The 18,664-nt window shown below is 35.9% G+C and overlaps 1 protein-coding gene across 3 annotated transcripts in view; it reads right to left on the minus strand.

Annotated features, from left to right (window-relative positions):
• Nucleotides 1-18,664, minus strand: part of PLS1 (plastin 1) — a 125,585-nt gene that overhangs the window by 13,631 nt on the left and 93,290 nt on the right. For all 3 annotated transcript variants that reach the window (XM_018049577.1, XM_018049572.1, XM_013965948.2), the window contains exons 7-12: nucleotides 18,418-18,583; nucleotides 18,194-18,336; nucleotides 16,456-16,551; nucleotides 13,912-14,107; nucleotides 8,693-8,771; nucleotides 5,154-5,268 (exon numbers count right to left, since the gene is read on the minus strand). In XM_018049577.1, the coding sequence (XP_017905066.1) occupies nucleotides 5,154-5,268; nucleotides 8,693-8,771; nucleotides 13,912-14,107; nucleotides 16,456-16,551; nucleotides 18,194-18,336; nucleotides 18,418-18,583 (795 nt within the window). The remainder of the gene's footprint in view (nucleotides 1-5,153; nucleotides 5,269-8,692; nucleotides 8,772-13,911; nucleotides 14,108-16,455; nucleotides 16,552-18,193; nucleotides 18,337-18,417; nucleotides 18,584-18,664) is intronic.

Below are 18,664 nucleotides of genomic sequence, written 5' to 3' on the forward strand. Positions count from 1 at the left end.
ATGCACGGAGATAATGTTACAAAATTCTTTCTCTTTCCCAGGATTATAGATTTAGGCTTCTAAATAGAAATATGCACGTAACTGAAAAAATGAATTCCTATTTATGAAACACAGCATCAGAGCTCTGTTTATGTAATAGTGTGGATAGAAGAGAGAAAAACCAGCGTATTTGGGGCACTTCCCTAGTGGTCCAGTGGAGGCATGGGTTTGATCCCTGGCCAGGGAAATAGTAATAAGATCCCACATGCTGCAAAGTGTGGGCAAAAGATTTTTTAAAAAAGCAAGTTTTCCACTGCCAGTCATTGCAACAGGAGAATTTCTGAACAAATTGTAATAATTACTCATGTAAAATGTATTTCAACAAAGGGCTATCTATTTTATGGTTAGTTTGAGAGAATGATGAGAATGATGGTGAGAAAAGAGCTCGGGGTTAATAGTTTAGAGGGCCGAGATGCTGATGTGACGAGCAGTGAAAGAGAAAATGGAAATGAATGCTGGCATAAGGGAAAAGATGAATTCTACTTTTTGGCAACATTTGATTCCAAGTTGGACAAAATAGTTCTAAGATGAAGAGAGGTACCAAACTAGAGAAAGAGTAAGAAGTTAGGTTCCTAGAAGTAAGCCATGTTTCTGGTGGTACTTCACACTCTATTGAGAGTCCCTTGGACTGCAAGGAGATCCAGCCAGTCCATTCTGAAGGAGATCAGCCCTGGGATTTCTTTGGAAGGAATGATGCTAAAGCTGAAACTCCAATACTTTGGCCACCTCATGCAAAGGGTTGACTCATTGGAAGAGACTCTGATGCTGGGAGGGATTGGGGGTAGGAGGAGAAGGGGACGACAGAGGATGAGATGGCTGGATGGCATCACTGACTCGATGGACATGAGTCTGAGTGAACTCCGGGAGCTGGTGATGGACAGGGAGGCCTGGTGTGCTGCGATTCATGGGGTCGCAAAGAGTGGGACCCGACTGAACGACTGAACTGAACTGAACTAAACTAACACTCTAAAAAAGGATCTGCTCCCTGAGAATGTAAATACAGAACGTTAAGAGCATTAGACCAAGAACTGAGCCTTGGAACTGAGCCTAGAGTTGTCAGGCTAAAAGTTTAAAACCCTATGAAAGGTAAGAAGAACACAAACCATGAAAATACTGGAGAGTATATAGTCTCACAGAATTAATGGAAGAAACGATTACCAAGCATTTCAAAAGTGAAGCTCAGATAATTTGAAAATGAAAAAAAAAAACTATATAATGGGAGACAGAGTTCCAAGGGAAAAGAAATACCAAAGAAACAGTGAAGAAAGGCTATTTAAGTGGTGCAGTTTTACGAACTTCACAAATGAAGCTAAGTGACATCCGCTGATGAATGCCCGAAGTCCATAAAATAAGTCCCTGGATACTGCGTCATGAAAGTACTGCTTCTTTACTTTTTTAAATATCTTGAACTTATTTCAGGACTTGTGTTTCATTCTATAAATAGCTAGTATTTGTTGAAAGGGAACATTCTACATATGATTAATTTGTGGCATCATATAATTAACGTTACAAACCTCCAGGTATAATCAATGAGGGTTCAGTTGGTTTTCCTGTTACATTTTGCATCTGAAATTTTGATTTTAAAAACTTATATGGAATTAGGTAACAAAATTTCCTGAATTTTACTCCATGATAATTACAGGCATATCAAATAAAATATAAAACAGAGAGTCCAACCACTAGAAATACTGAAAAATGTGAATATATATAAAACTCTTGTAATTATACTATCCATTTAATTACTTTTAATATTATGATGCCTTTCTTTCTTGTCTTTCTTTCAAAAATAGATTTTTTTAAAAAAAATTACATAGTCTATAAATACACAGTCTAGAGATCAAGAGGAAGAAGTACATTTTGAACACGTCTGTGTGTGTGTCATACTGAGTGAAGTAAGTCAGACAGAGAAAGACACATCATATGATATCACTTATATGAAGAATCTGAAAAAAAGAATACAAATGAACTTATCTACAAAACAGAAATAGAGTCACAGATGTACAAAACAAACATAGTTTTGCCAGGGGGTAACAGGAGGAGGGATAAATCAGGAGATTGGGATTTACATATACACTATTACATTATTACATATAAAAAAAAACTAATGACAGATAATAGTGAAATTATAGGTCAATTAAAAGGACTTTTGGAAGATTATTGATATATATTACCGAACTGTTTTAGAAAGTTTATACAAATGAACACTCCCTCTAACACTGGATGTAGTACAATCCATTTCTTTCATTTTATTTTCTTTGGTTACACCATGCTGCATGTGGGATCTTAGTTCCCAACCAGGGATAGAACTCAGGCCATAGCAGGTCCTAACCATTGGACAACCAGGGAATTCCCAATTGTTTTTTATCTTAAATTGCATTTCTTTACTGTGGGTGAAAATTTTTTCATGTGTATATTATCCATCATTATTTCTTTTTCTGTGAATTGTTCACGCATATTGTTTACTCTCCCATTTTGCTATTAAAATTTTAGTAATAGTGATTGATTTGTATAAACTATTTTTATGTTACAGATATTAACCATTTATTGTTATGTTGCAAATATGTTTCATAGTTTATTATTTTTATTTACTTTTAAGTTTTGTTTCTGGTGTTTATTTTTGCCTAAGAAGTTTTAAATTCATATGTAATCTACTATATCAATTATTTATAATTTATCATTGTAAGAGTAAATTATAATTCACTTCTATTTTCTTAAAGTTTTATTTATTACATTTAAAGCTTTAAGTCTTCACTTTTATTCTACTGGAATTTATTTCGGTAGATGATATATGGTGAAAAGTACTTTTTTCCCTACAAAATATTTACTCAGTTGTTCCAGCATCATATGTTAGATAATCCTTTCTCTCCCTACTGGATTCAATAAGCCATATTAAGTTATATATTTAGTTATATATTAAGTTCTTATATTTTAGGATAGGTTTTTAGGCTACTGTAATCCATTTGATTTTTATATGCATATTATTTTTATATGCATAAAACTATTTTATATGCATATTAAAAACTATTTCAATTACTTTAGCTTTATCATAAGATTCTTATGTTTGCTAACAGCTTCTCCCTCAACATTCCTAGAAAATGTTCTTGATGATTGGGGTCTATTTCTTATTCCAGTTGAACTTTAAAATCACCTTTATAATCCCATCCCCTAGTGCACACACATGCCCACATATGCATAAGGAGATTTATTGTAATTTTAACTAGCATTATTTCCCACCTATAAGTCAATTTGTAAGAATTTGAATATCTTTATAATATTTAGATTACTATCAAGGAATATGGTTATAGTTCCATTGATTATATTTCACTAGAGATAATTTTTAACTCATGAGACTGCAGGCTAACTTCACAGTTCAGTCACTCAGTCATGTCCAACTCTTTGTGATCCCATGAATTTCAGCATGCTAGGCCTCCTTGTCCATCACCAACTCCCGGAGTTCACTCAAACTCATGTCCATAGAGTTGGTGATGCCATCCGGCCATCTCATCCTCTGTCATCCCCTTCTCCTCCTGCCCCCAATCCCTCCCAGCATCAGAGTCTTTTCCAATGAGTCAGTTCTTCGCATGAGGTGGCCAAAGTATTGGAGTTTCAGCTTTAGCATCAGTCCTTCCAATGAACACCCAGGACTGATCTCCTTTAGGATGGAATGGTTGGATCTCCTTGCAGTCCAAGAGACTCTCAAGAGTCTTCTCCAACACCACAGTTCAAAAGCATCAATTCTTTGGCGCTCAGCTTTCTTCACAGTCCAACTCTCACATCCATACATGACCACTGGAAAAACCATAGCCTTGACTAGATGGACCTTTGTTGGAAAAGTAATGTCTCCGCTTTTGAATATGCTGTCTAGCTTGGTCATAACTTTCCTTCCAAGGAGTAAGTGTCTTTTAATTTCATGGCTGCAATCACCATCTGCAGCAATTTTGGAGCCCCCCAAAATAAAGTCTGACACTGTTTCCACTGTTTCCCCATCTATTTGCCATGAAGTGATGGGACCAGATGCCATGATCTTAGTTTTCTGAATGTTGGGCTTTAAGCCAACTTTTTTAACTCTCCTCTTTCACTTTCATCAAGAGGCTCTTAGTTCTTCTTCACTTTCTGCCTTAAGGGTGGTGTCATCTGCATATCTGAGGTTATTGATATTTCTCCCTGCAATCTTGATTCCAGCTTGTGCTTCATCCAGACCAGCATTTCTCATTATTTACTGTGCATATAAGTTAAATAAGCAGGGTGACAATATACAGCCTTGATGTACTCCTTTCCCAATTTGGAACCAGTTCGTTGTTCCATGTCCAGTTCTAACTGTTGCTTCTTGACCTGTATACAGATTTCTCAGGAGGCAGGTCAGGTGGTCTGGTATTCCCATCTTGTCAAGAATTTACTAGTTTGTTGTGATCTGTCAAAGGCTTCCTTAGAACTCATAATATTCACTTTTGCCTACATTACATTGTATCATAGTTATTTGCACATATATCTTGAGCTTCACAGGTGGCAGTAGTGGTAAAGAAACTGCTTGCCAGGGCAGGAGATATAAGAGAGAGGTGCGAATTCAATCCCAGAGTCGGGAAGGTCCCCTAGAGGAGGGCATGGCAAACCACCGCAGTATCCTTGCCTGGAGAATCCCATGGACAGAGGAGCCTGGCGGGCTACAGGCCATGAGGTCACAAAGAGTTGGACACAACTGAAGCGACTTAGCACACACACACACATATTCTTTAGGGTTTCCTGAAGACCAACTCCATGACTTGCTCTATTTTATATCCTGCATTGTACAGTATGTACAGGTTGTAGGTAATCAGTTAATATCTACTGAAAATATTAACAAATAACCAGTAAATATCTGGCAAGTTTTGGCGATTATAAAATAGGAATTCATGGATAATGCATCTCCAAGAATATTAATACAAAGTGTCTGACTTGGAGGACTAGCTTTATCTTTCCAAACACGAAAGCTCACCTGTATTAAGGATAATAAGCATAACACGATTTGGGATGAATCTGTGGGGACAGATTACATTTACTAAGCTTTATGAAACTCTTAAGTCCTCTGTTTTATATGAGAACAATAACAACAGGTCCATGGGCATTATTTCACTCACCTTCTTCATGTTCCCTCCAAGAGCAGGATAAGGAGGTTTGTTGACATGGCTCCAGTCAACTGGCACGCGGATCATTTCGTAGAGCTGAAAGATGACTAATGCATCTGCAAGGTCACTAAGAAAAGAGGAAAAGAAAATGAAGGAAGAGGAAATGTTGGTATGATCTGGTTTTACTAAGCACACTGGAGATGGGCTTTGTCTATAAAAATACAGTGGCCCTATTGAATGCTTAAAGAATGGCAGGCAGAATAGATCATTTGACCCAGAACTTGTAATCTAGGAATCTGTCCAAATTGTTTTCATAAACATGTACAAAGATAGACGTACAAGGATATTCCCTCCCATGGTATTTATAAATTTAGAGACAACTTAAATGCCTGACAGTAGGGGCTGTTGAGTAAATTAACCTTAACCTGGACTCCTGAACCACCATAAGATGGAACAAGGTAGATCCCTATGTACTAACATGAAAGCTTTATATAACACACTAAGTTTAAAAAAGCAAGAGGCAGTTATTTATTTAAAATATTATTTTAAAATAGTTAAGATATTATTAAATGTATTTTAATTATATTAATGCATTTTAATCTTTTAATCTAAACTATTAAAAATATATTCAGAGTTAGTAGTATTTAAATACCTCTATTCATAGCCATTACCTCTGGGCAGGAAAAAAAAGGAACATGGGCTGGGTAAGATGGGATTAGCATGGTTTTTTGTTGTTGTTCTACATACTTACATACTTCCTGAAGCTTGTACCGTGAGAATGAGTTCATCTATTATTTATGTATTATGATTTTTAAAACTTTAAAAAATAATTATATAAAAATCACCAATAGCTACTCAGTAGGAAGCTGTTCATGTCAAACAGTGAGGGTTAAGAGGAAGGAGTTTAGGAGAAAGGAGGAGTTACTAAAGTAAAAATGCTACTACTTGGGATTCAGGCAAACATGTTCTCCTGAGGCACCCAGAGTACATCTATTGAATCTGTTTTCAATTCTGTATGGTAAGGACATAAAGCAACAGTGACTGATTTTTAAATTGCTAGCTCCATGCTGAATTACATGAGTTTTCTCCCTCAACAGCTTGTTCATTGAGTTCTGTTTTGCTGAGGTTCATATGAAAGTTACTTTGCATCTCTAAGCACACACCATATGGCCATCCAGGGGGCTGTGCCCTACACTGAGTGAAGGAGAGAGAAAGTCCTGCTGTCTTAAAAGAGTCCTTTTTTGATGAAGGTAATCAAGAGCTAAGTCATCTATCAGCACATGGAGAAAGCTGTATGAAAAGTAAATCACTGAAGTAGTTGTATAAGTTCTGAAATCTCATTTCATGAATTTTTTTTGTTCTTTAAAGGAATTCATTCTTATTTCTATGTAGGTATGGTATTAATACTCATGTTTTGCAGATAGGGAAACTGAGGCCCAGAGAGTTGAAATTATTTCCAGATGTGTTCTAGAACCAACCTGTCATAGAAAAAGTCTAGGGCTAGTAATTCTTAAAATATATTAATAACTTGAGAGGAGGGAATTTTCAGTTAAAAACAATCTAAATGACTCTTTTGCTTTGGTTTAGGCTGGGTTTGGTATGCTGCAGGTGGGGAGCTAATCACTTAGGGGTTGGTTTAGGAATATGACCCAGACACAAATTTATGGACATATAGTTCTGGTGCCAACTAAACCTCTGGTTCTTGTTTTTCTATATCCTGATGGTTCTTTTTAAGGTGATTTTTGAGAATGTTCTGAACTTCCCTTACCCCTCCAAAAATTACCTATACCTGGAAACCCTATGCTAGCAGTTCAGGAACTAAATAAAAATAATCATCTGTAGCTAAAAAAATTTGGTCAATTATTCTCCACTGTCAACCACATTTATGAAGCTACCATGAAGTCTCAATAAGTTCTAATCTCCTAGTTTTAAATGTCCTTCTTAATTTAAAAAGAAAATACATGTTTATTGTAAAACAAAGAAAACCCCTCCAAAACCATATTTATGTTACTAACATGAAAACTAAGTCTCCTCACTACCTTAACCCTCTTCTCTAGGTTGTATACAGTTTGGTTTTAATCCCTCTAGTTTTTTTAAAAATTCAAATACATATATGTATATACTCAACTTTAAAATAAAAGTGAGATTATAGTAGTCCTATTATATCATTATGTTCTCTCAGTTATATACTGTAGACATTCTTTCAAATGAGTCCATAAAGATCTAACCTATTTTTTAGAAGAAAATTTCTTTATTTATTATAAGTACAAAAGTAATGATAAAGCAGTATCGTATTATAGTTACACCAAGTAACAAGTATATCACAAGAGAAAAATTGAGAATCTCTGAATTATGTATTTTCTGCCTTTTAATTGTGGCAATATTTAGTAGGTTCAGAAAAATAATATTTCACCTGAGGTTTCTGAATCAAGGATTTTCAGTGAGATATCACACTTAGAAAGATCAAGAAGGTAACAAGAGTTTGCAGTCTTATTAAACTGCTACCCCTTTAGAAGAACAAGCTGAATTAGCTCCCCTCTTTGCCTCCAGTACTAGAGCTCTTCACAAGGCCACTACTCTGAGAAGTTCCAGTCTAAAAGACATGTGTCTCTTGTCATCCAATTGGAATTCACACTCTCCTATTAAAGACTTTATGAAATTTAAGTCTATCACGTCAAAGCGAGTTACCACAACCAGGCAATACTGATTTTAAAGACTATTTTGAATATACACCAAGAAATAACTATACCATAAATCTCATCCAGTGAACATAGTATTTTGTGGTATTAATCTTCAGTTCATATTTAATTAAAAGCAGTTATTGTTCATTAAGAAGTTTCCTTGATGTGTAAGTTATTAATAGGTTTAATTAATTAGAAAAATATACAGTTAACTGGAGCTGAGTTCTTTTGCATTTTTAGGCATGCTCAGGTAGGTCTTATAATGGAGAAGGATGGTTTCCTCTCATCTACACCTAGAAAGACACCTTATTTGCACTATGGAGAGCACAGGAAATGGCTCAGTAAAATATTTTCTTAATCCTACCAATGTTAATAATGTGTTGTCATTTTTAAACAAAAAAGAATAAAACAAACCAAGTACTAAGGGAAACAAAGTTATTTCTACAAATTAGAAAAAAGTATTCAGAACAAATTATGGGATAATTGAAGTTTGGGGCAAAAATAAATAGAATGTGAATTATAATGATGAACACTGATAAAATAAGAGCAATTAATATTATTGTTCTTCTAATCTGTTAAACTTGAAATAATTTATTATTTTCCTGATTAGCAATTATAAAAAAGCAAGATGAATTATCTTTACTAAATTATTTATATCATCAAAAATTATAACTAATAACATCATAATATTATCTTTTCAAATAATACTTTTCTATTAAAATCCAGTGTATTGCCAATCCTCAGGATTCTGAAACTCAATGTTAGCTAAAATTTTTGAGATTTTTACAAAATATTCGCATGTAAACACACCGATAGAAACTAGAAAAGTTAGACTCTGGCCCAGAAAGCTAAAACACATTAAATATTTACCTGTACAAATGATTGATATATGGGTTGACTCCCAAGGAATTCATCCAGTTCCGAAATGTCCTCTCTTCCTTGCTCTCTCCTAAAGTAGACACAAGTTTACACTGATGATTCAGGACAAAAAAGGAATCAAGAATTGCATTTAAACCATTCTGGCAGGAACAAACTGGTCACACATATTTTGCCATGGTTCCTATGATACAATAATCTTTTTGTTTGTTGTTCAGTCACTAATTCATGTCTGACTCTTTGCAACCCCATGGACTGTAGCCCACGAGGCTCCTGTGTCCATGGGATTTCCCAGGCAAGAATACTAGAGTGGGTTGCCATTTCTTTCTCCAGGACAATCTTTTTAGGGAAGAAAAAAAAATCTCTTTCTGCCAAAGCTCCCTTTCCCCCCTGTCTAGAAAGTCTCCATTTGCTTTCTAAATGTCTTCATCTAGAGTCCCTTACTTGTCATTTGTAAGTTATTGAGCCATTAGTTTCTGTGTTCACAAAAGTAACAGATAAACCTATGTAGTCCTATCTGTAGTTATGATTTCATGCAAAGGGGACTGGTGAAAAACTAATAAAACAACCTTTTAGGATAACATTAGCACTTTAAACACAAATAGAAAAGCTCTACCTTTCCCAGTGTGTTATCTCTAAATCTGTACAGATTATGGCTTTACACAGGAAAGTGTCTGAGCACACAAACCTACATTTTCATCACACCAAACAGCAATGAAGAGTAGAGTGGATTACAGGTAATATAAAAACAAGCAATGAGTATTTTATAGCTTTCCTGGGTTATTTTAGATTGTTCCTACAGAAAACACATAAGGGACATAGCCCCAATACAGAGTGCGAAAAGACACATTTCATCATAGTATAATAAGTCACGAGACCTCAAAGATCACCTCAAGAAGTAACTCCTGCAGGCAGTATTATTTAACCTGTGATTACCTATGGTCCTTGAGCTTCCCCTTCACAGCAGCGCTTACCCCATCCATAAGGGGAATGTGGGCTCTGGTATGGACAGACAGATGGGGGCTCTTTTGCCATATCTACCTTTTAGGCATCCCCAGCATTGCAGATTGTTCTAAGGGGCCATCTAGAAATATTATTGTTTGTTTTTCAGCTAAGTTAGGGGACAATGGAATGGCCTTGCCTACCTCTCATCACTAGACTCTTGAAAATGGAAATATTTATACCTCTCATCACTTCTAAGACATGGACAAGTCCAGGTCACCATCTGAATTTCAGCTCGTGGGGGACCCCCAGGACAATTTATCACATTTGACCATCTGAGCACCAGGGGCCCATTCCTATCGCATCATCCTTGCAGTCTTCTTCAGACTGAGTGTCACACATAGAGTAAACCTACACACCCAGAACAGAAATCCAAATCTTATAAAATTTAAAAGATTCTGTTTTTTGTGTTGACTGCCCCTTGCATTTTCATGTGGTTTTCAATACCATTATCTAAAGCCTTTTCCATAATCTGCTTTAATTCTTCTCTGTTCAATTACATAGCTATATAATTTCTTGCTGAAATTTTGTCTCCCTTGGTCTGCATAAAAGGTCTGCAAAAAGGATCCATCTGTTGTATCTGCCACCGTCATTTTATAATACATAACTGATATGAGAATCTTTTTAAAAAGAACAAAGTTAAACTAACTGCTCCTAGAACTCATGCTTGCCTTGTTTTGGGAGTTATTAAAAGGTGCATATATGGAAGCAAGAGTTAGTCCGTAAAGAAAGCTGAGTACTGAAGACTTGTGGTGTTAGAGAAAACTCCTGTGAGTCCCCTGGACTGTAAGGACTTCCTACCAGTCAATCCTAAAGGAATTCAGTCCTGAAAATTCATTGGAAGGACTGATGCTGAAGCTGAAGCTCCAATACTTTGGCCACCTGATACTCACTAGAAAATACCCTGATGCTGGGAAAGACTGAAGGCAGGAGGAGAAGGGGACGACAGAGGCTGTGATGGTTGGATGGCATCACCGACTTGATGGACACGAGTTTGAGCAAGCTTCGGGAGTTGGTGATGGACAGGGAAGTCTGATGTGCTGCAGTCCACAGGGTCGCAAAGAGTCAGACACGACTAAGCGACTGAACTGAATTAGGTGCAAATTAAATATTTCAACTTTCCTTGAAGTGACATAAATGTAACCAAACTATGATTAGCAGCTTGATGCATGTGACTTGAATTTATCTTTTAGTTATTTCTCTATTACATTCTGTTATTTTGCTATATGTATAAATTTTTTATAGTAATTAGAGAATTTTTACATTATTTTCATATAGGAAAATCCAAATTATGTTTTAAAGTTTCAAACACCAATAGTGTAATAACAGTTTAATTTTTACTAAAATAATATCCAATTTCTGCTCGACCTGATGAGACAAGACACTAAGCTTGCATTTTCATTGAGTTCTATAACTATTGTAGACCAGTGTTTTCTGTTTCTTCCTATTGTTCTACACTAATTATATCATTATTTTAATTTTTGATACCTGGAAAGTAAAAGGGATTTTAAAAGTGAGCATTTATTTATCTACTACCATTTCAAGTTGTCTTGGTAAATAAATGCTCAAAGCCAGAAGCACTATGCATTTGCGCAGGAGTCATGGTAAAGCAGTACAAAAACATATGTATTCCAGACTGGAAATGTTGTCTAGATTTCAGACAACTAAAGCACCCTTGGAAGTAAACTCTTAAAGGCTGATATAAAAGAGAGAAAGAATTATATGACATTCTCTGCATTTTTAGGGCTAAACTGACGTTGCAATTGATAAAAGTTTAGAGAAAATAACAAAAGTAGGCTACTAAGAGGAAAGGAAAGGAATATATATTGAACACTCACTACATGTGCTAAAGTGGTATATTGTTTTCCTCTTCCTGACCATTACAGAGCACACAAAATTTGTTCATTAATGAAAGGTCACTTTAACTTGATCTGGAATTCTTCAAAATAAGTATTAAGTCTGGTTTTATATATGAGAAAACCAAGGCTCATAAAGGTACACAGTTATTATATTGGGGGTACCATGATTTAGACAAAGTCTAATTCCATGGTCTATGTATTTCTATCACACAAATAAATTTTGAGATGGTCTCTATATCGGTAGCCCCATATTTGACTCAATTTAATATGAAGATTTATTATTTAATTGGGCCTTTAATTTTCTTTAGTTCCATACAGATAAAATTCTTTGCCAATGAGGACATACTAATACATGAATATGAAGGTGATAAGGTCAAGCTTCAAATTTCATAAGAATACAAAAACAAATGTACAGATGAAAAAATTCCAGTGACAGTCGAAGTCAAATTCATTTTTGGCAGATGTATCAGGACATACATATGTTCTAAATAAAGATGACTGATAAATATTTCCCACAGTATTTTTATATAAATAAATACTAATGGAAATATTTAGCAATCCTGTTCACACTGAAAAATCCCAAAAGCATGCTGAACACCAGCAAAAGAATTCAAACGTGACAAATAAGAGAGCGAGCAAGTTGGAAAAGATATCTAGCAAGAATTCAGGGACTATAAAAAGCAGGTCATTTTTAATATGCCACTCTAAACAATGCCTTCTACTATAAGACAGAGAGGAATTTTGAAATTTTCCAGACTGATAAAAAAGACATAGACATCTCCCTTTTTAGTTTTTTAAAAGTTCTAACCCCTCACCCTAAATTTCTCTGCTGAAAAATCAACAGTTGTTAATCTACAAGTCTATGCAGAGAACACAATCTTTATTTTACTGAATCTCAGAAAGAGTGAGGTAAAATCATAGTCCTAAAACAATGTAATTGTTAAATCTGAAGCTTCCTTCATTAATCAAAAAGCTGTCATTATAAAGTGACCAGGACATTGGAACTCTGGTTGTGGTAGTCAAAGAGAAAAAGATGATAGGGCTAATTTCTCACTCTGTCTCACTGACAAAGAAGGGAGTAAGATGGGTGATGTGAGACAGTGAACACTGAAGTTCAAGTTCTCCCCACCAGGAAGAATCCTCACCTCAGGATCAGCTTCTCCAAACCAGGGCAGCTATCAAGGCTATTGTAGGAGTAGTCCCTACCTCTGATAACTGCCACCACTGCTGCCACTATTTTACCTTTCAGTTCTAGTATTAAAGTGGGTCTTGGGATATATGTGAGTAGTTGTGAGGATGAGAAGAAAAGGAGAGAGGCTGAAACAGATGAGAAAGAATGAGACATTGAGCATGTTCTTGTCATTATGATGATTCATATATTTTAAGTGTCAATGACATTTAGTAAATGTAAGTAACATAGCTAAGTAATACAAAATGATATATGTTATCAATCCTTTCAGAGATTAAAGATAAGTGAGATACTTGAGATAAAAGATAAATGTGTTTATTTACAGCAGAGGGATAAAGGTTTTCCATCAAATCATGACATCCAATTGTCAAAACTGATCCCTAATGTGTTTACAACTCCACTATCCCACAATTAGAGAAGGCAAATTAGATAGAGTTTACGTAATCAAGTTTTGCCCTGCTGTTCTAATTAAGTTTCATTTGTTTCTTGCTTGTCATCCTTCATTCTTTAGGCATATTAAGACAAATGAAAAAAAACCAAAAACACAACATGAACAAGGCAAAAAATATCAACCCAGATAGAAAGAACAAATGGTACTGATAAAAAGCACATTCAGAATGAGTATATTTATAGAGTATAGAAAAGTACTAAATACAGTACCTACATTAGGAGGGGTCAAATCTGCATTTCATGAAGCAAAATAGGAAAGTATTATAAATTATGAGACAGAAAACAACAGCCCACACACAAGACAAGTAATGAATATTGTAAATTTTTTCAAGTGAACTAAAAACAGAAAAAAGAACAATACTGGAGTCAAACTGAAGCTTTCAAAAGAGGAAAAAGTTACAAATAATTATTTTTTCAATAGCTATATTTCATTGTACATATTGGTGGTGGAATTATGTAGTCATTTAAGAGAACATTTTAAATGTATGATGGTTTTCACTTAACACTTATGGAGAAATGACAGACAAGTATGATTTACCTCAGCATTTGCTTTTAACCCAAATGAACAATTTTCTTTAACTTCTTAATGGAGGCACATGCCAGCGTACAGTCAACTACATCTCCCTCCACAGTCCCTTACCTCTGACAGTGAAGTAGGACGACATCATAAAAAGATACACACAGTGACTCAATTAAAGACAGAAAGAGCATACCTTCCAATAAATTCATATCGATGTCATTATTATCAGGCTTGCGGAGGCCTGGGTACGTGTTGAACAGATTAGCTACAAAAGCCAGGTTAAGTTTAGGATTGCCTGAAACCACATCTGCAGGAGTAACAAACTGTCTGCAGCCCAGTTTGTCTGCTTCCTGAAGCATGAATTCAGCACGCTTCAAGTCATTTTTCTCCTAAACAATGAAATAAAACAAAAATGGTCAAGATTAAACTTTTGATTAGCATAATTTAATTAAAAGCAATTACTTTTCTGGAAATAAATCAACAGATGGCTCAAAAGGAGGTCAGGATGCACAGCAATTCCAAATGAACTTCCCCATTTCTTTTAAACCAGTGAAGAACAAGTCTCTGAGGTTTCTTGCTGGAATCAGAAGAATATTTCATCCTCAAGGCTAAAGTACTCAACAAAACTCTCAAATATCCTATCAGTAAGCTGCTATTGGCTGAATTATAGGTAACTTGTTCAGGGCCATATATTAAAGTGCCTTCTGGCCAAGAGACTTACTTACAAATGGTACTAATAAAAAGATATCTACTCCGATATTTCCAGTGTATTCTTTTCTCAATGAAAAACAAGTTGGGATACATATAAAAAAATACTAAAATCAGAAGGAACAGCACTTTTCACAAATGCAAAACCTTGGAAACAAACCAAATGCTTATCAACAGGAGAGCAGATGATAACTGAAACTGTGTTAATAGTCATACAAGAATATACAACAACAGGAGTGACTCTCAGTAATATAATATACTCAAAATAAGTACTAGAAATTTACGTACAACATGATAAACTTCATATGAACTTAAAAAATAAAATAAAAGATTTAAATCTGTAAGAAATACACTTAGTTGAAAGAAAATTGTATTAAAAGCAAAAGAACAATGAGCATAAGAATAAAGACGATGATTATCACATTAAAGGCAGGTAGAGAGATGGGACAGGGAAGAACTGCACAGCTTAATATAATCTGATGTCAAAGTCCAAGCATTCTTGTTGGATTGAGGGTCTGTATGAACTTGTTACAATTTCAATACAACAAACAACTACCAAAGAAAAATAAATTTAAACAAAAACATGCATGGACCCATGATGAGAGTATATCATGACCAGACTAAGATTTATCTAATTCTGTGCACCAGAGTTGTAAATAAAATGTAACTGAAATCAGAGAACGCAATAAATTCAATGCTATTAAACAGCAATATAAGCACCTCGGGTAGACATGAACAAGGCATAATACGTGGACCTTATTTAGATTTTAATTCAAATAAATGATGAAAATCTGATATTTATGAGGCAACTGGAAACGTCAACACTGATTAATCATTTTGATATTACAGACTACTGTTATTTTTTTAGGTATTATGGTTATATTTTCAAATTGTCTTTATCTTTTTAGAAATACATATTAAAATACTTATTGATGAAATGATAATATGTCTGGAATTTGCTTCAAAATAATATGGAAGATGAAGGAAACAGGTAATAAATGGAGAAACAAGACTGACCATGCATTGGCAGCTGTTGAACCTGAGGAACTACTCATGGTGGTTCAGTACACTGTCTGTTCACTTTTGAGTAAGTTTTAAACTTTCCATAAGTTTTTTTCAGTTCCTAATATTTGTACTCAAGCAAATTTGCAAATTGTACATAACTGTTTTTAGATTTTAAAATAATGTGAAATATAATTAGTGATGACTCAAATTTCCTTTAAAACTGAACTTGGATGTTACACTTTAAGCACTTAATAGATTTTTATACGAACTGTAATCTGATCAGATTTTAACATTTAGATGTAATGCTGTTATTTACAGCTTATGCTAAAAGAATGGACTTCCCTAGGAAATTTGTTAGATGAGCCAGGATTTACATCAGTCCTTTCTACATCATAAATACTAGAATTGCCATCTTTTATTTTGTGTGTTACCAAACATAAATTGGAAGAAATGATAATTGATTGCTTATGAATCCCTTTCCTTGTACACTGTCACAGCTACAAAAGCACCCTAGTGAGTTCCAGTGATGTTGCGCCAGGGATATATAGGTGGGCATAAAGTTGATTCTACACATACTCAATGTCAGGATCCTGCAATTCCCTTTCTTCACTCATGACAGCCAGATGGCTTAGCATGGAAGTTTGGAGCCTAGGGCACAGAAAAAAGCTTCTGAAAAGCATAAAAGCCAAAGTTTGAAGGGCTGAGGAATCTACCAGGGAATGCCCCTGTAGAGAACTGAATTCTATGACTCTACTCACTACTCAAATTTATAGAGGTATGAAGTTGAACAGTGGTTACCAGGAGCTTGAGAGAGAGGGGGAAGGGGAGTTTTTGTTTAATGCCTATAGACTTTACTATGTGAGGAGGAAAAAATTCCAGAGAGGAAAGGTGGTGATGATGGCACACAATGCAAATGTACTTACTGCTGTTGAGCTGTTCACTTGAAAATGGTTAAAATGCTAAGTTTTATGCTGTGCATATTTTACAAAATTTTTTTAAATTTTTAGTTAAAAATTATACTCACACTAAATCCTGTAAGATCAATGGCAATGGCAGGTCCATCATCCCGGTCACCTTTAGGTGCAATCTGATCCAACAGATGAAAATAGGCTCTTGAATCCTTTAAGGAAAGAAACATAACAGAATTTTAAAAGTGAATAAAATCACCATTGGATTTAGGAAAAAAGTACTCATTGAAGAAATTGCCTTCATTTCAAAGAATGAGTTATTCAATAACTTAGCAACCTTTACTTGTTACTCCAGGATCCTGAATGCACTACGTTATTTCACACTTTAGAGATTCTAGCAATCGTGTTTTGCACCTCAGAGATTCTAGCAACACTGTCTCCTACACTCTTTCATTGCCCTTCCTCACCTCTCATTTGTTTACACTTCTAAGCATCTGCATCTCCAGGGGGTGAGTGGTGATGGGGAGGGATGGGGTTTCAAGTTACTTTGGTTCAGAGACAAGCCTGAAGACCTCCTTCTGTCTACTGATTCCCTATGCCTTCAGATACTTTGGTTTCCTTTTTTTTTAAATGAATTAATTACATTTTTGCTTGCACTGGGCCTTCATTGGTGCGCACGGGCTTCCTCTAGTTGCAGTGAGCGGCAGCTACTCTCTGTTGCAGTGTGCGGGCCCCTTGTTGTGACGGCGTCTCGTTTCAGAGTACTGGCTCTCGGAGCACAGGCCTCAGTATCTGCAGCACATGGGCTCAGGAGCTGTGGCTTATGTGCTCCAGCGTGTGGACTCAGTCGTTGTGGCCCACGGGCTTAGTTGCTCCACAGTGTGTGGGATCTTCCTAGATCAGGGATCAAACTCATGTCCCCTGCACTGGCAGTCAGATTCTTATCCACTGTACCACCAGGGGAGTCCCTTTGGTTTCCTCTTAACTGGTTATTGGCAAAGTGGAATTAAGAGTAAGAAACAGGTTATGCCTACCAGGGCCTCTAGTCTAGCAAACAGATATAATTCTCACTCTAACAGACTGATATCCTCATTATAACTTAGTCTATTAGTGTCACAGAAAATGGAAAAGAATGCTTTAATTTGCTAATGCTAGCATCTCTTCACAGAAGGCAATAGCACCCCACTCCAGTACTCTTGCCTGGAAAATCCCATGAACGGAGGAGCCTGGTAGGCTGCAGTCCATGGGGTCGCTAAGAGTCAGACACGACTGAGCGACTTCACTTTCCCTTTTCACTTTCTTGCATTGGAGAAGGAAATGGCAACCCACTCCAGTATTCTTGCCTGGAAAATCCCAGAGACAGAAGAGCCTCGTGGGCTGCCGTCTATGGGGTCGCACAGATTTGGACACGACTGAAGCGACTTAGCAGCAGCATCTCTTTCCTCTTACAACCAGTTGTATTTCTTTTTTCTAATTTACTTACTTATTTTTTGGCCATACCACTTGGCTTACATGACCTATGTTCCCTAATCAGGGATTGAACCTGGGTCCTCAGCAGTGAAAGTGCCAAGTCCTAATCACTGGAGTGACAAGGAATTCCCCAGCTGTATTTCTTATCACAAGCCAACAAACCAGTTTGGTTTTTTGTTTTTTTTTTAAGCAAAAGATTGTGATTATAAGTGGGGGATCACTTCAGATGGAGAAATGCAAAATTTCATTTTCTATACTGTGTCCTTGAGAATTAAACTTCAGTTCTAATTTACTTCTACATCCCACTTGACATTCAAAGCAAATTTGACATGTGTTTTGACATTCCTTTTTTAATGTCACAAATCTGAGCATTAAAATATGAACCTTAATGTCGTGGCTGAAGTTGCTGATGGTAGGCCATCCTGCATTGGTCAGATGGTAGTTCACCCACTGCAGCAGTAACTCCTCTGGAGATAGCCTCATTAGCTCTTCTAGATCCTCACCTTCCTTTAGCAATGCAATCAGAGCTGAGAGGAAAACAATGAAGTATAAATTTTTCCCACAGTAAATATATGTCAATGAGAAGCAAATATCGTTGATGACCTTACCTTCATTCCTGGAAATCTCAATATCAGCAAAAAGACCAACTTTGATGATCTGCCAGAGAAGTCCTAAGACCAAGTGAGGTTTTCCTTCTGTGAGATCCTGTGCCCCAATGTTGACTACAGTACAACCAATGGCTGAGGCAGAATTCAGGGCTAGGTTTAAATTTTCCTAAATTGCCACAAAGAAAAATATATGTGAGAAAGTACTTTCTAAACTCTTGTCAACAAGTTGTGGAGGTAAACAATCAGT

This window comes from Capra hircus, chromosome 1 (assembly GCF_001704415.2).
Source record: "Capra hircus breed San Clemente chromosome 1, ASM170441v1, whole genome shotgun sequence".
Lineage (NCBI taxonomy): Eukaryota > Metazoa > Chordata > Mammalia > Artiodactyla > Bovidae > Capra > Capra hircus.